At 33.0% G+C, this 19,903-nt stretch overlaps 1 protein-coding gene across 1 annotated transcript; it reads left to right on the top strand.

Annotated features, from left to right (window-relative positions):
- Positions 1-16,928: 16,928 nt before the first annotated feature.
- Positions 16,929-19,628, top strand: LOC118648846. Its single transcript, XM_036295306.1, has 6 exons — positions 16,929-17,249; positions 17,310-17,325; positions 17,421-17,603; positions 17,704-17,976; positions 18,134-18,710; positions 18,764-19,628. The coding sequence occupies exons 1-6, from the start codon at positions 16,929-16,931 to the stop codon at positions 19,626-19,628; spliced, it is 2,235 nt and encodes a 744-aa protein (XP_036151199.1).
- The last annotated feature ends 275 nt before the right edge of the window (positions 19,629-19,903 follow it).

Genomic DNA, 19,903 nt, shown 5'->3' with positions numbered 1-19,903 from the left:
CTTCACTCCTCGCGATCGGACGAAAGCGTGGCCATAAAAGGACCTTTCTGTTACAACAATAACCCTTACGCTAACGAGAACCTTACTGTTCAAGGACAGTGCCAAGGACAGATAAGACTATCACCATTAGTTTATTTATTAACAAATATTATTTTTCCATATCAAGAATAAATTTTATAAACAGGAAATTTTTATTTATCAAAGAAGACAAATATGTCCACTTTAATCTAAATATATAATTATTAAATATATTAATATTAATATACATTCTTATAATAGAATGTATTATTATGATCTATACAATAATTTGCAATTAAAAAATTTTTAATGTCTTTTATTTCTCTATAGTTAAAAAATTATAATTTAATGCCATTTTAGAGATACATTAGAGTCATAACTATCACATTTAAGTTTTCATATTTTTCTCCGTTCAAACAGATGTTTAATTTTCCCTAGTAGCATATGGCTAACGTAAACTCTTGCAAAATGCTAGGTTTAATTTTTCATGTGATAGTAAAAAGAAATTAAATCGTCCTCGTCTGTCCATCGTAATGTCAGTGCGTCGTATTTTTCATGTTATCACATGTGTGATTACAGTGCAGCCATCATGTTGATTGCTTTATTTATTCGAAACTGACGGAGAGAAGTTAGATTGATTTAAGCATACACGCATGCAAGATTAAAGCGTAACAATTTTTGCATGTGTGCTATTCACTAGTGCTCGGAATTTTCCAATCTTGGACAATTCAAGTAGATTGACTTCAAAGAGCATAATAGATGTAGCATAATTTTTTAAATTTTTTATGAAACAATTGCACGTTGCAAACAGAAGAAATTTACAAAACTAGATATACTTTTATTAGAGAATTAGAAACATTCTAATAAAAGTCTCGTCAAAATGGATGTCTTTTGATTAGTTATTTGTGATTTATTCTGTATATATTTAGATAATTAAAATTTTCGAAAAATAAAAGTGAAGAAAAGAAAACTGTGAGAAAAAAACAAATATTTATTATTCTTTGTATTTTTTAATTCAGTATTTATTATCCACGAGAAATTACTATGAAGAAAGCAAACGTACGTAAACATCTTAAAGTAAAACTTGAGTAATTTTAAATAAAATAAAATTTATATATGCTATAAAAATAGACTTAAAAATTTTGATTTGTAAAATTTAGTAAACATATTATAAATCTTAACTGTGAAACGTTAGTATTGAAGAAATATGCTTCTTCAATTGTTTGTAAATTGTGTTAAAATATTATAATACACATTTGTACTAATTTTATATAAATATTGTATTTACATTTTGACATTTTTATTTTGAATAAATTAACACAAAAAATTGAGTAAATCATTTGGGGACACATGCACGATATATGTTAAGCTTAACACAAATTTTCAATTTACAATTTTTCAACTGTATACAGATTTACACTTGGACCCCGTAATATATGGAGGGTGCATCGTATGTATTTACGTAGCATACGACAGTAAGCCGAGAGTACCACAGTACGAACTGCAATGAGAAATATGCAAAACAATGTACACAAGAACAGTTAAAAGATTCCGTTCTTCTACTCCTCACCGGAACAGAACAAAACCTATGGGAATGAGTGTCTACTTGGCAAAAATAAACCTTAGAATGTTCAGAATTGTAGAGAATTTTTTGGACATTTGCTGCAGAAACAAAGATGCAATTTATAAAATAAACGATAAGTTTATGGAACAGTTTCTAAGCGCTACGTATTTCATTGTTGTTTTAAAAATAATATTATATTGCACTTTTGGTATTTAGCCTAATACTCAGTAACACAACAGAGGATGCAATTGGCAACATATCAGTGTCCCACAAGAACTAAAATCTCAGAATTGAAACAATACATTTAAAACATACATACATATACATACATACATACATACATACCACATAATACATACATACATAATATAATACATACATTATAAATATAATATATATATATATATTATATATATAAATAGATTTTAATTTCTGTTAAATATATTTTATTTTTAGTTACTTTTTTGCCAATCTCTTCCAAAGAAAAACTCCAAAATGGAATCAAAGATTCGGTTATCATAACTTCGAACGCCATTTTAGAAAGGTTCAAATCAGGTCTTTGAATAATAAATGACAACACTCCTGAATGGATCTCTTAATAGTACATTGTGTAACAAATGCGAAGGTCGGATTATTCAGTCGAGTGAGGAAAATGGACGCCTGAGTTGAAGACAAGTACGTTCACTCGCACAAGTAGGAAAAGCCGATCCAACATTAAACACTGCAGTTTTTGGTACCAATGCGTCGAAGTATGGTCATTGAGTATCCTTGGATCCTTACGAATGAATTGACAAATTAACTAAGGTTCAGGTTCGCGAAAGCGACGAAATGTCGGTAATTCGTGCATACGATGTGAGTATGGCAATGAAGGCGAAGGTATTAGAATGATTAAACGTACAGAAAAATCATGCTGAAAAGTTTTTTCATCTTGACTTACGCCATAATGTTAAAGTGCTAAAATCAACAACTTTGTACATAAAAAAAAAATGATACGAAAGGAATCACTTTGACTGTTAGTAACAAAAAATCCTTTATCTTTTGTATTAAAAATGTAAATGTATATGTTTGAGATTTCAGTTCTTGTGGGGCATATATTTCAGTTTTATATTGCAGTGTTAGTTTCAGAGTTAGGATATCTAAAGCTAGGAATATTATCTTTATGTTTTTAAAACGGTTGAATGATTTAATGAACGGTGAAAGCTCGTATCGTTCAGGACATATAAACTCTTCCGTAAATTTATCATTATCTTTTATAAATTAGATTTTTGTTTTACCGTCAAAAGTTTTCACACAATTCTGGACAGTCCAAGGTTTATTTTCTTTAAGTTTATTTCTTTACACCCATTTACAATGTTTCCAATAGGTTTGTCTGTTCCAACAAGGAGCGAAAAACAGTTTTTAATATTATCCTATTCCGTCTCTGCATACGCATGCTCCATTACACATATAGAGGGAATTAAATGATACGTTCTTTTTCATCCCTTTTAGTTTTTACGGTTTTACGAAGATACGTAGTTTATATATCATAGATCTATGATATATATGCCACATACAATCAATAAAGTGTTTCGCTCGATTTCCTCATAAGAAAAAATATTAAGATAAAATCAAATTTTACGAAAATACATTAAACACAATTCATATGCAAAGCGGATGCGTAAGCACAGCAAGAAATGATGTAAGTAGAAATTATAAACTATTTAGAATAAAATAAAAAAAATTGTACATTTAAAAGTTAACATTTACAATAGTATTAATCATTGTAAATTAATTGGTAAGTACTGATAAATTGCTTGTTTCATATATCTTTAAAAGTGACAACCAATCCCTACCGTTTTTCGGACGGTTTTGCACCCTACCTATGGATCGTTTTCGTCTTTGCTCTTATAATCATAAAATAATAGTTGAAAAAGTCTGAAAAAATCATACATCAAATGTATACTCTTTAAACATTTCTTTTAAGAAACCATCATTATATTACCCTCTCTCAAAAAAAATTTAATATGTATTTTTTAATAAGCAATGAGAAAATCGGTAAAAAAGTTAATTTTTTAAAAATATATAGCAATAGTAAAAATAAAAAAAAAAAAATTTGTTTTTAATTAGTTTCTGGAAAGAAAAAAGTTCCTCCTTACGAAAAAAAATGTCTGATCAACGTAGAGTGAAAGCAGATATCCAATTTCGGTATATAAAATTGAAATCCTCGAGGATGATGAACAACGTTGTAAAATAGGGAAACATCAATAAGTCAATAATTTTCTTTTAGCTTAAAATTTAACAATTTATTATTTAATACATAGTAAAAATTCAAAATTTTGTTATAAAAATAAAAAAAGAACAGTTTTTAAAAACAGTCGTGACAACAATAATTTAAAACGATGATCATTGCAAACGGGTTGTTGCATCGAGCACAACATTGATTGGTCTTTTATCTTTTAAATTGTAAACAATAAAAATATCTTTTTCTTTTTTAATTTACTAGAACAACACAGGCGCGCGCTACGCGCGCGCTATTTAGTTTTTTACTTTTTAAAAATAACAATTGCAATAATAATATAAAATAAATAATTATACAAAAAGAAAAGAAAAAGAAATAGAGAGAGAAAGAGAGAAAGAGAAAGAGAGAGAGAGAAAGCATACTTACATACATTAATTTATTATCTATTTTCTTTCTTCTTTAAAAATATTATACACATAAAAAAGGAAAAAAGAAATACAATATACACAACATACATAAATCTTCTTTAAGTAATATGATATTGATATTGAAATGTAACGAAATATTGTCAGCTCTGACTCTTCTTTTTTTCTTCTTGTTTTTTTTCTTTAATTAGCTCTCTCTCTCTCTCTCTCTCTCTCTCTCTCTCTCTCTCTCTCTCTCTCTCTCTCTCTCTCTCTCTCCGTCTCTCCCGGTCTCTCTCGGTCTCTCCCGGTCTCTCCCGGTCTCTCCCCGTCTCTCCCCGTCTCTTCCGGTATAGATAATTTATACAAGTTGACAGCTGTCAAAATTCAATCGCAATGATTACTCTCGCAACACGAAGTAAGCGCAACGAGAGAATCGGCATCGCGAAAAAAGCGACAACAATACTTCGAGAGATGCGAGTATCGATGCCATGCCCTTTTTTAGAAAGGATTAGTAATGTCCAATCTTTCCAATATTGCCGAATGCTAAATTTATTGGTCTGCTTAAAGTATTCTGGATTTCTAATCTTATTGAAGGTTCAACTTAAAATATATACATAATTATATTTTAAAACGCATGTACGTATCTGAAACTACTAATTAACAAAAAAAAAATTTTTTTTCAAGAAAGTTACTTTTACTTACATAATCCCTACCTATGGGTCGAAAACGTCCTATCCAAATTTTACTTGGCTGGCGTTTGGAGTAGAACAAAACGGACGGGCTGGCCTGTGCACTGAAGATCCCCTCCCTCCAAAGTTTTTTTTAGTACAACTTTGATGGCGTTAGCATCGCAGTTGTACGAAAAATAAGGATAGTAGTTTTAAGCAGGACAAAAAATTACCCATAGGTAGGGATTGAGAGTTAAATATTAAATTTAATATAATTTTATATTAGATTCCCCTAATAACAGAACAATTTTATTTATATGTTTATATTTATATTTTTGAATTCATCAGCTTACAATATAAAAGATAGTGCATGTTTTTTAAATGTTACATTGAAGTAAAAAATACCAAACGTACACATTAGTGTGACTGCAAGTAGAGAATTAATTTTATATTTGATGTTTAATAAAAAAGTAGTACGTATATTATAAAATAATAAGATCAGTAATCCGGACCGCAACAGTAATTGAAACCGAAACCGATAATCGGTTCATAACCGGTTTTTTACCCGGACCGAAACCGTAAACCACAACCGAATTCTGCTAAATTTATAGCACCGGAACCATAATCGGAAAACTATTAAATTTTTTTAGGTTTACGGTTTTTTTGGTATATTTTCGGTTTTTTAAATTTATTTTTACATAATATTTTATCTTTTTAATTAAAATTTTTGTCGTTTTTCTTTTATTATTTTTACTTAATAATACTTCTAATTGAATATTACTGCTTTTATATTTAACTGGTTCTTAATGTGACATCCTTGAACTGAGATTGCAATTATGAAATTGCAACAATCGTATGTGACATGAACATAGTGTTTTCTATTAAAACTTTTTTAGTTTAAGATGTACTACAGCGTACCATATTAGTTTTATTACCACTGCATTCAGTCTTATTACTATATATTGTATGTTTTTATATAGGGTGTCCCGCATCAGATATGCAATATTTTATGGAAAGATAAATGGGATCAAGGTGAACATAAAAGTCCACTATAATTTTTGGATATCTCCAATGATAGCCGAAATATCAGTTTTTCAAATTGTACAAATGAAAGCACGCCGAGGAAAGCGCTGAGCCGCTCGAGCTGCCGCCGGCAGCTACTGATTGACGCAGTAGTGCTATAGCTCGAGCGGCTCAGCGCGCTCTCATTCGTACAATTTGAAAAATTAATATCTCGGCTATCACTAGAGATATCCAAAAACTATAGTAGACTTTTATATTTATCTTGATCCCGTATATTTCCATGAAGTATTGCATACTTGATGCGAAACACCTTGTATATATTCTGGATATAAAAAATTATTGTACACATCTTGATTATTACTCATTATTTGCAACTTTGCGGATTCTTGTCTAACTACTCATACTTTTTTGCTTTTTCCTCTTATTCTTTTATTTAGTCATCTTTTTTTGAAGCAATAGATTTATTGGTAGCACAATTCAAATTGATTTCTTATTTCATACGTAAATAATATTTTATAAATTATTATTAAACATTTTTTAATATTATTAAATATTATAATTCTTAATAATATATAAATATTAAATTATTAAAATAAATAGAAATTATGTAATAATTATTACATAATTACTTATTAAATAATAATATTAGAAGAACCGGAACCGTAACCGAAAAAAAAACCGAAAAAAACCGTAATTAAACGGTTTTGGGTTTTTGTATTGCCAAGAAAACCGAAACTGAAACCGTAATCGTAACCGAACCTTAATTTCATTCGGTCCGGGTCCCTGTATAAGATTAAAAAACTAAAAATTCGATAAATCAATTCAAATTCGTACATGACATTTGTGCTTTATTGTTTCAGGAAAGAAAGATAGGTAAAAAGTTTCGATGTCTGTCCATCATCCGGCCAATAAAATAAATTAAATGCGAAACTATTTTTCTCAAGTTAAAACTTGCTGATTTTTAAATAAAAATAAGATATTGTGATATCAGAGATTGTCAAGTCTCTGATTAGTCCCGTTATCTTTCATAATTCAAGAGTCTCTTGTTTGTTTCAGAAGTATTCCCTTTTCAAATCTGTTTTTCAGAAAATGCAGGGCACAGAAATTGTATTTAAATATTTAACGTAACCTAAATACCACATGATCATCGCAACATGCAACACCACTTGACTGATTGAATAATAAACAAGAACTGGCACCTTTTATTTACTCTTTTCTTTTAGTGTTCTTCAATCCCTGGTAGAAATTTATGCTATTTGACTGACTACTCGGCCCGTTACTATTTAATATTACTGATTCCTTTTTATACAAAAATACTGCCTAGAAACTAACAAATATTTATATACTAATTATTTAGCAGTTGTGGCAGTGCGAACCAATCCAGAGAGGCGGTGGAGAGCATGGAGGGCATAGGGGATAACACAGTGAGAGGAGAATAGTTGGCAGTAGTGATGATGGAGAGAGGGAGGGGACGGAACGGCACAGAGATTGGTGGAGAAATGTGGTGACAAGTGACGCAGGAGGATGATAGATGGCGGTGAGAAGAAAAACGGATAATAGAGAGAAACGAGGGACCGATATATCGAAGGATCGAGAAATTGAGGGCGGTGCGGACCAATCAGAGAGATGGTGGAGCATATGACGAGATGATAAGAAGCGAGGAATAACGACCCACCGAAGAAAGATAGAGAAAGGAAATAAAAGGCATGAAGGAGATATTAGAAGAGATGAGACTGATAAGGAGGAGCCTGGAGGAGTTAGTGGAGCCTAAGAGAAAGATATGAGATAATGAGAGGAAATGGGAGCAGCGGAAGGAGAGGAGAAAAAGTTAGGAGAGGAGGTGTGGAGGACGAGGAAAAGAGGAAAAGGATCAACGAAGAGGTGTGGAGGACAAGGAACAGGAGACAGAAGGAGAAAAAGAAAGAAAAAAAAGGGAGAGGAGAGAGGAGAGAAGAGGGACAAAGAGAAAGATTGCGGCAGGAAAGACAGACGGCAGAAGAAAGATAAGGAGGAGGAACAAGAGGTTTATAGAAGGCAGGAAAAGACGACCGGGAGGAAAGAGAAAGGGGCACTTGGAAAGAGGAAGCAAAAGAGAGAGGAGGTAGTGGCGAAAAGTAAGGAGAAGAAAAGGGAAGTTGAGAAGGGAAAAAAGCGGCGGAGGAAGAAGGAGAACAGGGAGGAGAGAGGTAAGGAACAGGAAGAGGAAAGGAGAGAAGTGGAAGACGAAGGACCGGAGGAAAAGATGAAGAAGAAAAAGACAGAGTGAGCAGGTAAAAGAGAAGAGGGCGAGGTGAGGGAAAAAATGGTAGGAGTATAGAAAGAAAGTAGGAGGAAGACAAATGGGGATAGAAGAAATGGAAGGGGAGAAAGGAGGGGAAAAGTGATGGAGGTTGGCGGAAGAAGCGAAGGAGGAGGAAAAACGGAGAAAAAGGAAAAAGGAAGAGATGAGCGGAGAATGGAGAGTGGCAAAGGAAAAAGCTAAGAGAAAGCTAAAGGAAAGTGAGAAAAGAGCAAAGAGAATCAAGGAAAGAGAGGCAAAGATACGAGAGAGAAGAGAGGAAGAAAGGAGAAGGAGAAGAGAGAAGAGGATAATATGGAGAGGAGTGGATGGTGAAGATGCAGAAGAGAGGAGAGACTTAGTAGAAATTATCATGGAGGATGCTTTAGGCAGGACGGTTGGAGTAAGAGAGATTGAGGAGAGAAGAGGAGAAGACGGAAGACAGGTTTTGATTATGGAATTAGAGGATATAAAGGACAAGAAAGAGATTCTGAGGAAGAGTATGGAGATAAGGGGAGAATGGGGAATAGGATCTGTCCGATGAAGGAGAGGAGAACAAGATGGAGGACGGTGGAATAGGCGAAGAAAAGGGCAAAGGGAATCAGGTGATACTTACGAATAGGAAATTATGGGTAGAAGAAGTAAAATGGACATGGGACGAAGGAGAAAAAACGTTGAAAAAAAGGGAAGAAGGAATAGGGAAGATGGAAGAGGACAAGAAAAAAAAGAAGAGTGAAGAATGTAAAAATTGCAAATGGCCAAGCCGAATACTAGGAGAAAGAAGGGTAATTATTTGAGGAGATTTTTAATGTAATATCAAGTCAGCTGTACATATTGTATTTATGGAGTGTGACAGAAAGGCGATTTTGTAAAGGGTTTGGTGGCCCCTGTAAAATACCCCGGTAGCCCTGAAGGGAGCTAAGATTTTTAATTTCTACAAATAATCTTTAAAATCCTCATTTATTTAAAATAGATATATTAATTAAATCTATCAAATTTTTAATAATACAACTAGGTTTTCTCAAGCAATTAAAATCAAAATGCAATTTATCTAGTTATCTCAACTAGAATGCAAGTAACTTAACTTGCCTAACTATTTTAATGAAAATTGTTTATTAAATTATGTGTCAAGTTCCATCAAGTTGCACTGCTTGTTGCAGTATATTTCAAAACAATCTTAAAGCCATTTCAACCTTTCACTTTCTATTCAACAATTCAGAAAGATTTTACAATACTTAATGTAAAGTGTTACAAAAAATATTTCTAAATTTATCACATGCAGTAATTTAAAAACATAATGTGTTGCATATAGTTTTGTCAAAATTAAATAAGAAATCACACAATGTAAAATAAAGCGCAGTATTATAAGATTTTTCATCCACATTTCTAATAAATTCACGACCAATATCCCGCGCCGCCGCACAGTGAGAAGAAAACTTATGTTTTTGGACAAAAATCTGCCTACAACACAAATCTTAATCAATTTGAATGAATTTTTTTTAATTATTTGTGAATAATTGTACTTTTTCGTGGTACTGTAATTAAAAAATTTTTATACCATATAAATTTATAACATAAAAAAGAACATGTGAAAGTTAACCTTTTGCTTCTTCGTAGAGGAAGAAACTTTTGTACCTTGTAAAAAACAATTAAGTTTTTTATTTTAGAAAACACGTTTTGAGTTCTTATAAGTTGAAATATGTAAACAAACAACATTTTTTCATGCTTATGTGTATGCGTGCGCTTGAATGTATACTCCGATATCTCGAGAAAGACTTAACCGATTTTGATGATTAATACATGTATTAAAATTATCAGAAAAGCATTTACAAATTGTATATTTATAATCGTGCATAAATAAAAACAGCAGTTACTTTACAATTATTGTTCTTGAATTATATCGGTACTGGTTGTACAACGGATTTAAAAATATAAAGTTATGAATTTTTTATTATGTACAAAGAAAGTTAATTTATTTTTATAGTAAGAGTGTAGTATAAATTTTTTGATTTTTACTCCCATTATTTGATAACGAAAAACTTTTTTTTTTCATAAAAAATTTTTACTCCTGTAAGAATATCAAAAAGAATGCTGTTGGAATTATCAAAATCGGTTAAGTCTTTCTCGAGATTCGGAGTATACACACACGCGCGCGCGCATACACACAGGCATGAAAAAAAGTTGTTTGTTTACATATTTCAACTTATAAGATCTCAAAACGTGTTTCTAAAACAAAACTTAATTGTTTTTTACAGGTACAAAAGCTTCTTTTACTACAAGGAAACAAAAGGTTAACTTTCACACGTTTTTTTATGTTTAACAAAAATTTTTAATTTTAAACAGTACCACGAGAAAGTATTGACAAGTAATTAAAAAAAAATTCATTCAAATCGGTTTAGATTTATGTGGTAGGCAGATTTTTTTTATCCAAAAACATGAGTTTTCTTTCCACTATGCGCCGCAATAGACATATTTTCTCGCAAATAAAAATCATACAAAATATAATATAATAAAAGGTACATCGCTAGAAGAGCCTTCGCCAGTATTCTAATAAAAAAATTCTTTAAAGTCTCCAAAATTAAGCTCCAAAATAAAAATAAATAAAATCTGTTTCAATAGCAATTTTATTTAGTTCTATTACTAGTTCAGTAATTTAATTTCTTGCTATTTAAATTGCAATCAGTGTATTATCACTGAATTGCAGTGGTATATTTAAAGCTGTAATAAAATTAGTGAGTATTTACTGTATTTTAGTAATTTTCAATTCAAAATTAATGTATAATCATTAAAAGATCAGTGCATTAATTTTACTATTGAATTGAAAAGTTACAAGTATTATTGAAAACCAATGTATTTTCACTGATTTCATTGATTTTTTACTGATTGTAATTTAAAGAATAGAAGAATTATAACTTATCGGAATAGTTCAGCAATTTTATCTTTTGACATTATTTTAGGAAGGTTGAAGATTTTTAAAATAATCTTTCGACTACTTTTCTATAAGGTTTTAAATGCAATAATCATTTTGTTATTCCGCAACTCTATCAAAAATATTGTAGACATTGCTTCCAATAGGTTTCCGAATACTGTAGACGCGTTTCGCAATTTTTATATTAAAATGTTTCACTTTTCAGTTAAAATATTTCTGAAATATTACTGAACAATTTCGATACTATATAAGGGGTTATTATATCTATATTTTAAATTAATTTAACCAATTACTTTTTTAGGCCGTACTCATAAAAAAATTAGTTATAGTTGTGATAGCCAAATTTCAATTGTATATATATAGATAAAATTTAATTATGACATACAAATTCTTGTTGTAATTAATTTTTTTTTTTTTTGTATAACGTTCATTTTTATTTAGAGGACATTCTAGAGCGTGAATTATACTTATATTATGGGGTAATACCAGAACCAAACGTGCAAATTTAAGGTCACATCTAGATTTAACGTGACACGTTGAATCGGCACACACGGAAATACTTCAAAATAAATTGCGTGTAAACGAATGTAGAACATCCCACTGAGAGAGCATTCCAGAATATGTTTTATATATTTTTTTTACATACTTTACGAATTTGCATACAGTTCACTTTGAATACGGCTATTGTATAATTAGAAAAGAAAAGAGCGATATAATTTATTGTATACGGATTAAATGTAATGTGGTCTTAAACTCGTGAGATATTGATCTCGCTGCTAGCTACTAATATGATTCGCACTCTTTTCTCTCACATTTTGAAGTAGTGTTGCCTTCCAGTTGCTTTTGAGCAATATACACTTACGAACACATCTATCTATACTATTATACCATCGCTAACCGTAGCCAAGAACTGTTTTGGATCGGATATCCAGTTTCAGTCATTTTCCAGTCGAGTTAATGATGGCGACAGAGCACATATATGATGTATTGTGAGTGATTATATGACCCACGTCAGTGTTAATAACGAGATCACACGGACTAATACGTATTTTATCATCACCAATTCAACTCGAAAATACAAGTGTAAATTATGTAATATTTGTAATATGTTGATACATACATTTTATTTATTTGTCTTAAAATTTATGTTTTAAAATTACATTGATTTTGTATCATTGTTTGTTTACCCATAAAATGATAGTTTAGTGTTAAGAAATATTTTTATAGAGGAGAGGATGGTAATATAGCCAGTGCGGATAATATGGCTACCCATATATTATCTCCGTTATTAGCTGACGAATTCTAGTAATTATTTATGATGTCATTTGTTTAGTAGCCTACTGTTATATAATGATGCTAATATGACAAAACACAACAGGCAACATTTGTTATAAGGTTTTGTTTACTTTTATGAATTTCGAAAATTTTTAAGATACATTTTAACATTTAATTACACATACTTCTTCATTCTTTTTAAACTTAACCGCATTATCACCTAAATGTATGTACACTTGAGTACTTTTTATTATTTAACTCTTTATTCGGCTGTATATATTTTGAATTATACAAAATTAAACAATGATATAGGATGATGTCAATATATAGCCATCTAAGTGTGCTAGTAATATGATCGCTTTTTAGAGATTTTTATATCGACAAAATTCCTCGATAAATCGATTAAAGGCTTAATTTAAGGCTGTTAATTTTTTAAAATCTTTTATATGAATAAGGTTCTTTAGATTTAAGGTTTTTTATTTAACTTCTATTAAATGTAAATAAAAATCACCTATTTTGATATAACAACTTATTTTACATAAAATATATATGTTTCTAACATATTTAAAAATACTGTGATCTTTTTAGACAAAACCAATTTTTTTTACATTATTTTTGTGGTGGCCATATTACCCTCGCTATTTCTCTTCGGCCCATCAAGCAGTATTGTTACATTTTTATAAATAATATATAATATAATAAATATTTTATAACTTTGAATTAAAAAATCTAATGAACCACACTTTGATGAATATAATCGTAAAATTTCAACTTAAAACACTGATTATTTATTAACGAAATTATTAAATAAAATATAAATGGATGACCATATTACCACCTTCTCCTCTATTATTGCGCTCCATCCACGTGCAGCATACTCTCACACTCATACGCAAACGCGCACTCCGCGGGGAAATAACTAGGAGACAGTTCTTAAGAAAAGCTGCGTTTATTAAACGGCGGAGACTACAAAGAGCCTGAACACCGTTCGGCTCGACAGCTCAGGAACAAACAAACCAAATGTAACGGCAATAAAATCCGTTATTAAAGAAACCGTGCGAATTCTCTTGAAGTAAGCGGCAACACAATTCAGACCGAATGACAGGGCTGCTGTGCCCTGAGCGCAACAGTATTAAGAAAAATATTAATTTACAAAGTAAAAGAATAATATAAAACTCAAATAGCACAATGTCCAAAATCAGGACATAAGACATCTTAAAAACATCTTTTATAGATGTTTTTAAGATGTCTTATTATAAATTTTTATAATTAATGTCCATGCTGAAACTGCAAGGCCTAAATGCTTGCAACTATCTAAAAGGCGACGTTACCTCGAATTATGTTAAAAAACACAAAAAGATAATTTTTTGCAATTTGTTTAAAGAATAATTGTTTAATTAAATTATTAAAATTATGAATTATCGAAAATCTGACTACAGAAATCGATTCTACGCAAAAATTACTAAAGGAATTTTTCATGAATGGATTTTTTATGAAAAAAATCAATTCGTTATTTGGTAAAAGACACAATTGGTGAACCATATAGTTATGATTTTATAACGCACGGAACATATTAATGGGAATAATCTGTCAAAGTATATATGTTATTAGTTTGATCATGTTTTAACTGTTACTTGATTTCAGTGTTTGAACTTTGGTCTTGTGGACACGGACCCGTAATACATTAATGTTTTGTAAAAGATTTGTGTGATATAGGTTACTTAACTATATAAGTACTTAAAAAGAAGTTATGTTACTTTAAAAAAATCGAAAGCGACGATCGAAACATTGTAACGCTTATTTAAATTCTCAATAAAAATAAAATGCCAATTGAATCGACCATCAAGAGTTCAGATCATTATTACTATTTATTACTGTGGACAATAAGAATCTGATTTTTATGTGTTTATCCTTAGATTTTAAATCTGTCCAGATAAAAATACATGCGGAAAAATTTTAACATTGTTATAATTTCAAGTAATGTATAAAAATTCTCTTCGTATATGTTATAAACTGTCGCAATTATATTATTTTTTATAAAAGCAATTCAATTTTGCAAAACATATTAAAAATAAATAGCATTAACTTATTTACTTATTAATTTCATTGTTAAATTAACTTTTTCCATAACCTTTATAATTTGATGGAAATTGTGATCTATTTAGCATTAAGACTTTGAAGCGTTCAAATGGTTAATTTGACCATTTTGAAATTATTTCCAAGATATCTAAATGTTTCTTAAAAATGTTCTCTTAAAGTTGAATATAATATGCTTATATAATATGCTTATGCCTTACGCCTTAAATCTCATTGTATAGACACCGCTTTAGACCGTGTCTAAAATACGTCTTAATGACGTCTTTATGTCCCGATTTTGGATGTGTGCTGTCTGGGAAAATAATCGTCAGATCATGACTGAAATATGACTTCGAAATGACGTCATCATGACGTCAATTTTAGGTCATGTAAAAAAATGGTCATTTTGACGACATATGACCAGATATGACCATTTTGGGACGTCAAAATGACATAGGTTTGCTACCTGGGTCATTATTATACTGATTATTAAAAATAATGGATTTTTATAGATCAAAATATGTACACAATAGAAAACATTTTGTATTATATTACATATCTTATAAATATGTTAAAACCAGTTTTTGTACATTTTTGCATTAAATTTTTAACATATTTAAATTTAACATAATATAATTGTCATTTGAATAATTTGGGTTAAATTAATATTTATCATTTTTATCTTAATAAACACTTATGGATTAATAAATAACAAAAATAGTATAATTTTAAACTAATGCAATTATAAATTTCATAATAAATGAATAAAATGTATGTATCCAAGTGTTTTAAACGTTAATTTTTCTGAAAAATATGTATCTACACTTTGTTTTCAAATTGTGTAAAAAAAAAACATTTTTGTGTTATTTTTTACATACACAAGACCTTTATTCTCAATATTCTTCACTCTGTCAATAAAGATGCATTGCGTCCCTACTGTATCATAATTATTCTGATCATATAAAGGAGAAGATAATAATATGGCCATCCGTTTATATTTTATCTAATAACTTTGATAATGAATATTTTAAATTGAATCTTAACATTATATTCATTAAAGTCTTGTTTATTAGATTTTAGATTCAAAATTATAAATATTTACTATTACATATTATTTGTAAAAATGTTGCAACACCGCATAATGGATTAAAGAGAAACAAGGATTGGTAACGTGGCCACCACAAAGATAAATGTAAAAAAGGGCATAGCGGAATGCAGGTGAAATTTGCCCCCGCACTAATCGAGCTCAAATTGATATCATTAGTTGGCACCCTTGAGATGTAAAACTTCCCCGAAAATTAGCTACAAAATTGCATTTTTTGGGGAGTTATGGAGGGGGAAAGAAAAATAAAGAAAGTGGTTTTTTCGAAAATGGTTAGACCGATTTTAATGAAAAAAATATATGTTGTAAACATAGTTTAGATAAGTTTAAGAAAATTTAAAGTAATTTTTGTAATAAAAAACCCGATAAGAAAATTTTTGAATTTTTGGGGGGTGATAATTTTGAGATACCACTTTTATATTTTTACAAAAACATCTCTAGATTTTCTTCTTTAACACATATTTTTTTCAAATCAATCGGAGTGGTGGAACATGGTTAAAAATAATAATTCACACCACGCCATTGTACCGCGCCGCGCCGGCTGGGCGATCGCGCCGCGGCGCACGGCGATTGTTGTTGTACGATAAATTCATTTCTTCGCGCAGTTATTATCGGCCGCAGTATGACAGGTTCGTTCTCTGTCACTCAATGGTTATCGACTGCATCCATCGATCGGTCGCTGGCTCGCGCATGTTCGTGGGACTTCGGTCTCTCTCGTCGTTTACCCGGCTTTCTTCGGCGCGCGCATCTCTCTCTAGAAAGCTCTCTTATATATCCACGTCGCAACTCGACACGTGTAGGAAACGCTCATTTTAATAAACCACCATAAGAAAATTACGAACAAGTTTTTGGGTCTTAATCAAACACGCCCTACATCGAACCAGCAAACAAAAGTTATCATTAAGCAAAACATCTTTGGTCCTTCGAGCCGGATCCGTCCATACGGCGGATTCTACGGCAGACGCTGCGTTCCTAAGAAGCACGTGAGCAGCCATTAGAGTTGCAACGATCGAGAAACTGATAGAAGGATCAACAATATTCCTTCGCATTTCGGCCTCTGCACCATAAGACGTCATCGACGGCATTTGTGAAGCCAACTCCTTCGCCTCCCGGTTCCTATGCACTAGAAATTATCGACGACATCGTCGAGTACAGGAACGAAAGAGACGAAGTGATCCAGCACGAGACGATCTCCATTTCAAGGACGAAACAAGACAACAGGACACGATTCCCAGCGGCAGCAGTTGAGGCCTCGCAGCCACATCGACGGCGCAGACGAAGCTACACAAGGTAGGAAGACACCGTGTGTCGTCGCCAATTAACCTTACTTCTCACATCCTAAATTTGCTTGATTTCGTTGTTTATCGACAATGACGGACGACATTAACGCTCTAAAACGAATGCGTGCGACTGTAAAAGCGTCATGCACGCGAATAAAAAACTATGTTGATACAATTACCGAGGTAACGACGGCTGTATCGGCCGCTTTGGAGGTTAGGCAAGTCAAACTCGATCAGTATTGGACAGAGTATAACAAAATTCAAACGCAAATAGAGTCCCTCGTGGAAGATCAAGATCGTGAATCATTCGAGTGTGCATTTTATGATTTAGCTGCAAAAATAAAGGTATTGGCGGGCGGCGCCGACAACGGTGGTCATAGAAATGTTGCGAATGCAACCCCCACGGCTAATGTACAAGAAGAATCGGCAACGGCCGTTCAATACCAAAACTAAACTTGCTTCAATTTTCAGGTAGCTATGAAGAGTGGTTTGCATTCCACGACAACTTTCAATCAGTCATACATAACAATAATTCCTTGAGCGACGTTCAAAAATTTCAATACCTTAAGGCATCATTGACAGGCAATGCTGCAGAGGTTATAAGTTCAATAGAATTGTCCAACCAAAACTACGACATAGCGTGGGATCTCCTCAAGGAACGCTACAATAACGTTAAAGTCTTAGTTCAAGCGCACATCCAGGCTATTTTTGAATTGCCCACAATGGTGAAAGAGAACGCGAACGATCTGCGTCAAATAGCAGATGGTACGGCTCGACATATTCGTGCATTGAAAGCTCTCAAGCGTCCAGCGGACACGTGGGGACGACTTGATTATTTACATATTAAGTTCCAAGTTGAACTCAGGAACAGCGCGCCAATGGCGAACGTCGCTCAAGGAAAGGGAAATACCCACACTGAAACAATTTATGGCCTTCTTGCATCACAGATGTGAAGTGCTTGAAGCGCCTGTCAAGCCAGTTGGAGGCACGTCGACTCAGGGTCGCATAAATATTAAAAGGCAGGGCACGCATGCTGCCACAGTTAAGTCGCAGTGTAATTATTGCAAGGAAGATCACTTAATCTATTACTGTGCGGATTTTCTCAAATTAACAATTCCTGAGCGCATATCCAAGGCACGTAAGTTAAAATTTGTCTCAATTGCTTGCGTTCGACAAATCATTCTGCCCCAACATGCAAATCGGGCCATTGCAAGTTCTGCAGTGAGCGGCACAACTCGTTGCTCCATTAAAGGCAAAAGAAACCAACAATTCTCAATCTTCAAATACGGCTTTAGAGCCGTCTCAGGTCGAGGCTATCACTAATTCTGTTACTACTTGCACGTCAACTTCGTGTAGCAGGATCACGTTATTATCCACCGCAGTAGTGGACGTCTTGGATCGATACGGATGCGGGCAGAGATGCAGAACGTTACTAGATAACGGATCCCAAGCAAATCTTATATCAAGCTCCTTTGTAAAAAGATTACAACTTCCCACTCAGACAACAGACATAGTCGTATCGGGAATTAATGGTACAATTAGCAAGTCGAGTCATATCGTACAATTGACGTTTCAATCGCGTGCCACCAATTATCGCACAAATATCAAATGTATTGTCACAGATAAAATAACAGAAAGGCTCCCATCTCGATCAATAGACAAATCCAAACTACAAGTACCCAGCCACATAAGGTTAGCTGATCCTAACTTTCATGTTTCAGATGATGTTGATTTGTTACTAGGAGTCGAAGTATTCTGGGAATTAGTCTGCCCGAATCAAATTAAGATATCACCCGGCCACCCAATACTTCAACAAACTAAATCGGGTGGATCCTGGCAGGTGGATTCACCACTAACAGTAAAAACTCCCATGTAAACACGCTTCATTTGTCCATTACAAACGAAGAATTGTCAAATCAACTCAGCCAGTTCTGGCGCATTGAGGAACCTCCGCATCTATCCGATCCTTTTACCATAGAGGAAATGGAATGCGAACATCATTTTACTCAGAACGTAACGCGCAATCCTGAAGGACGAATAGTCGTGAAGCTACCTATCAAGGACAATAAAGTAAATTCGATAAGCGATACTAGAGCCATTGCTTTACGTCGTTTCTACAAAATAGAAAGGAAGCTTGATTTTCGGCCAATATTGAAGCGTGATTACGCCCCATTTATGCACGAGTACGTGCAATTAGGTCACATGACACCCATCGAAACCGAGGAACCCGCGAACACTGAATTGCCGGTTTTCTATTTACCGCACCATTGCGTGATTAAGCCTGACAGCAGTAGTAGCACCAAATTGAGGGTCGTGTTCGATGGTTCATGCAAAGGTCCCACAGGAATCTCACTCAACAATGCCCTGAGAGTCGGGCCTGTAATCCAACAGGATCTTATCTCTATTCTGTTGCGCTTCCGCACTCTTCCGTTTGTTATCACAGCGGACATAATAAAAATGTACCGCCAGGTGCTCATCGCATCTCAAACGCAATTGCAGCGAATATTCTGGCGTGATAACTCTTCTGATCCACTTCAGATTTTCGAATTAAAAACCGTGACGTACGGAACCTCTTCCGCATCGTATCTGGCCACGAGGGCACTCAAATATCTAGCTGATTTGTACAAAAATGATTATCCGTTAGCTTCCCAATGCATGTTACGCGATTTTTACGTCGATGACGTGCTAACGGGTGGCACGTCAATTGACGAATGCATAAGATTAAGGGACGAGCTCATTCAACTTCTTGGGAAAGGAGGGATTCCACCTCGCAAAGTGGGCCTCCAATAACTGCCGCATTCTTTCTGGGCTGCATGACACAATGGAATCTAACTTGTCTCTTGACAAAACGCTCAACTGCAAGATACTCGGAACACTCTGGAATCCTTCGACTGATTCATTGCGGTATAATGCTCAAGATACTGGCAATCATAAATCTCTTACTAAACGTGAGTTGCTATCAGAGATAGCCAAGGTGTTTGATCCTCTTGGGTTGATTGGCCCTGTAATAATCATTCCAAAATTGCTGATGCAGGAGCTATGGCAACAAAATCTACAGTGGGACG

Source organism: Monomorium pharaonis, unplaced genomic scaffold, assembly GCF_013373865.1.
Source record: "Monomorium pharaonis isolate MP-MQ-018 unplaced genomic scaffold, ASM1337386v2 scaffold_93, whole genome shotgun sequence".
Classification (NCBI taxonomy): domain Eukaryota; kingdom Metazoa; phylum Arthropoda; class Insecta; order Hymenoptera; family Formicidae; genus Monomorium; species Monomorium pharaonis.
Note: the sequence above shows the minus strand (reverse complement) of the source record. Positions and strands in the feature narration are given on the sequence as shown.

Excerpts from the sequence above, each read along its gene's own strand:
- LOC118648846 (XM_036295306.1), top strand. The coding sequence starts at position 16,929 with ATGACGGACGACATTAACGCTCTAAAACGAATGCGTGCGACTGTAAAA. Across the intron at positions 17,604-17,703 it reads TCTGCGTCAAATAGCAGATG|GAACAGCGCGCCAATGGCGA; the intron begins GTACGGCTCGAC and ends AGTTGAACTCAG. Across the intron at positions 18,711-18,763 it reads CTAACAGTAAAAACTCCCAT|CCAGTTCTGGCGCATTGAGG; the intron begins GTAAACACGCTT and ends AAATCAACTCAG.